General features: G+C 44.3%; 1 protein-coding gene across 1 annotated transcript; it reads left to right on the top strand.

Annotated features, from left to right (window-relative positions):
- The first annotated feature begins 361 nt into the window (after positions 1-361).
- Positions 362-2,206, top strand: LOC117477742 (protein ALP1-like). The gene is made up of 4 exons (XM_034124482.1): positions 362-710; positions 1,080-1,195; positions 1,330-1,990; positions 2,199-2,206. Exons 1-4 carry the CDS (start codon positions 362-364, stop codon positions 2,204-2,206), a joined length of 1,134 nt encoding a protein of 377 aa, XP_033980373.1.
- The last annotated feature ends 368 nt before the right edge of the window (positions 2,207-2,574 follow it).

Here is a 2,574-nt window from a genome sequence, read left to right as displayed (position 1 = left end):
GATTGGTCAACCAGAGATTTCCCGCCCCTTATCACGTACAATGTGTCGGATCGCTAGCCCCCCTGACACACCAGGCAGTCACCAGAGAACTCGCCGACGTCCAACACCGACAGATCCATCGACGAGTTCTCCTGCGTCTAGGCCGTGTGTCGCACTGAAATACACCGCTTTACTTCAGCCGAGCACGTACGAACTGCGCATGCGTGAGTGGCAATAAGTGCCCTTACCAGCAGGCGGTGGTAGTGTGTATTCGTCATTCAAAATAGGCAACAACCGGAAGAAAGAGAAGAAGAACAGACTGTGATATAAACAAACAGCAAATAGCGGGTGTGTTCCATTTTCAGTCTTGTCCATTGAAAACATGTATCGTGCGGCACTGGGGATATCAGCCATTGGAGTGTTGCTTGTGCAACACATTATCAAGAAACAGTATCTCAAGAGGCAGAAGCGACGAATAACGAGAAACCGCACTAAATGGGTGAAATCGTGGATACTGCAGCGAGAGGCTCATGGGGCTTTCCCGAACCTGTGTCGAGAGCTGGAGTTACATGAAAAGCCAGATTTCCGAAATTTTGCTCAGCTTTTTCCTGTTCAGTTCCACATGTTGGAGGAACTCCTCACTCCAATCATCCAGAGGGAAAACACGAACTACCGGGATTGCATCTCCGTGGGGACACGTTTGATGGTTACGCTGCGATTTTTGGCAACAGGTATGCAAGCTAAAGATGTTGCTATATTTGAAATTGCAGCCAGCACTTTGTATATTATTGTATATTGTGCTTTAGTAGTAATACCGCAGTGTAATGTAGATGTACTAGTGTAAATACAAAACCAAAGTACCAAAGTACTGCTTGGTTGCTTGAGAAATTACCAAGGGATCAATAAAGCGTTATCTTCTTCCTATAATAATGCATGTTAAAATATTTCATTATTATATGTTGTATCATTTGTCTGAATCTTCATAGTACTTAAAGTAATCAACTATCTTGTAAACTATAACCTGTAGTTTTGTAGCTAATGAGTGTTTTGTTCAGCTGCTTGTGTAGATAACTCAGTTATGTGTTTGTTAATATTTGCAGGGGAAAGCTTCAGGAGCCTTTCCTACCAGTTCCGAGTGGGAGTGTCAACCATCCGGCAATTCGTTCCAGAGACCTGTACAGCCATCTACGAGGTTTTAAAAGAGAAATACCTGAAGGTATGTGTGGATACTTACTAGTTTTACTGTGCAAACGGTATGTAATACAGTGAGGTCTGTAGGCATTTGAACAGCAAATGTTTGGTTTGCCATATGAAACATGGCTCTTAAAAAATATATGTTTTGTTTTTCAGTGCCCAGACACAGTGGAAGAGTGGCAGCAAGTAGCTGATGGATTCCAGGCTCAGTGGAACTTCCCAAACTGCCTAGGTGCCCTGGATGGGAAACACATCAACATCCGCCCCCCTCCAAGAACTGGATCAACCTACTACAACTACAAACATACATTTTCCATTGTGCTAATGGCACTGGTCGACAGCAACTATAAGTTCTTGTATGTCGATGTAGGTTGTAATGGGAGGATTTCAGATGGTGGTGTGTTTGGTGGATGCTCACTGCAGGATGCCTTGGAGAATAGGACATGCAACATCCCTGCACCTGCACCACTTCCTGCTTCTGACGAGGCGGTTTGTTACCACATTGTGGCAGATGAGGCATTTCCCCTGAAAGAGTACCTCATGAAGCCCTATCCGAACCGCAGGCTAGCTGTAAAGGAACGCATCTTCAACTACAGGCTGTCGCGGGCTCGGAGGGTGGTAGAAAATGCCTTTGGCATCCTAGCCAACCGTTTTCGGGTCTTCCTAACCACCATAAACATTCAAGACACTGCCAAAGTGGAGGCCATTGTTTTGGCTGGCTGTGCTCTGCACAACTTCCTGCGCACAGAGAGCTGTAGCGCATACATGGCGGGAGTTGTTGACCAGGAAGGACCCGATCATGAAACTGTCCCAGGAAGTTGGAGACAAGACCCTGACCTACGGCAAGCCACCCTGCCACCCACCACCAATAACTCAGCTCGAGCCAAGCAGCACAGGGATGAACTGTGCCAATATTTTAACGGTATTGGTGCAGTGCCTTTTCAGTGGGATAAGATATAGTACCATCTTTTTCTCTCCTGGTGGTTTGGCTCATAAAGGGGTTGTGTTGTGATATTATCCTCCAGCTTTGTGAAAGTCTATTCTTTGAAAGCAGATTTGGGTTCTCTGTTGATAATAGCTCATTCTGATGTTGTGTTATGTGTGTCTGAAGGTACAAAATAAATTTTTGCATTGCCTATCCTGCTATTTGTGTTTATTATTTTAATCACACAGCGATAAGAAACAATAACTATGTGCCTACATAACTGTCAGTTGCAGCCCTAGCATTAGTATTGGTTATAGTAACAGCTACAACATTTAAATACTTCTAGGCAGATTGAGGAGGAGAATGGGAGAATGAACAGAGGGGCAGAGACATCCATCTGAATAATAATAATAACTTTATTTGTATATCACCTTTCATACAGGGGATTGCAGTTCAAAGTGCTTCACATCAGTAAA

Source organism: Trematomus bernacchii, unplaced genomic scaffold (genome assembly GCF_902827165.1).
Source record: "Trematomus bernacchii unplaced genomic scaffold, fTreBer1.1, whole genome shotgun sequence".
Classification (NCBI taxonomy): domain Eukaryota; kingdom Metazoa; phylum Chordata; class Actinopteri; order Perciformes; family Nototheniidae; genus Trematomus; species Trematomus bernacchii.
The sequence above is the reverse complement of the archived record's forward strand: the minus strand, read 5'-3'. Positions and strand labels throughout refer to the sequence as shown.

Bases quoted from the DNA above. Each gene is read 5' to 3' on its own strand.
- LOC117477742 (XM_034124482.1), top strand. From the start codon at position 362: ATGTATCGTGCGGCACTGGGGATATCAGCCATTGGAGTGTTGCTTGTG. The intron at 711-1,079 runs GTATGCAAGCTA...TAATATTTGCAG, and splicing joins GCTGCGATTTTTGGCAACAG to GGGAAAGCTTCAGGAGCCTT. The intron at 1,196-1,329 runs GTATGTGTGGAT...TTTGTTTTTCAG, and splicing joins TAAAAGAGAAATACCTGAAG to TGCCCAGACACAGTGGAAGA.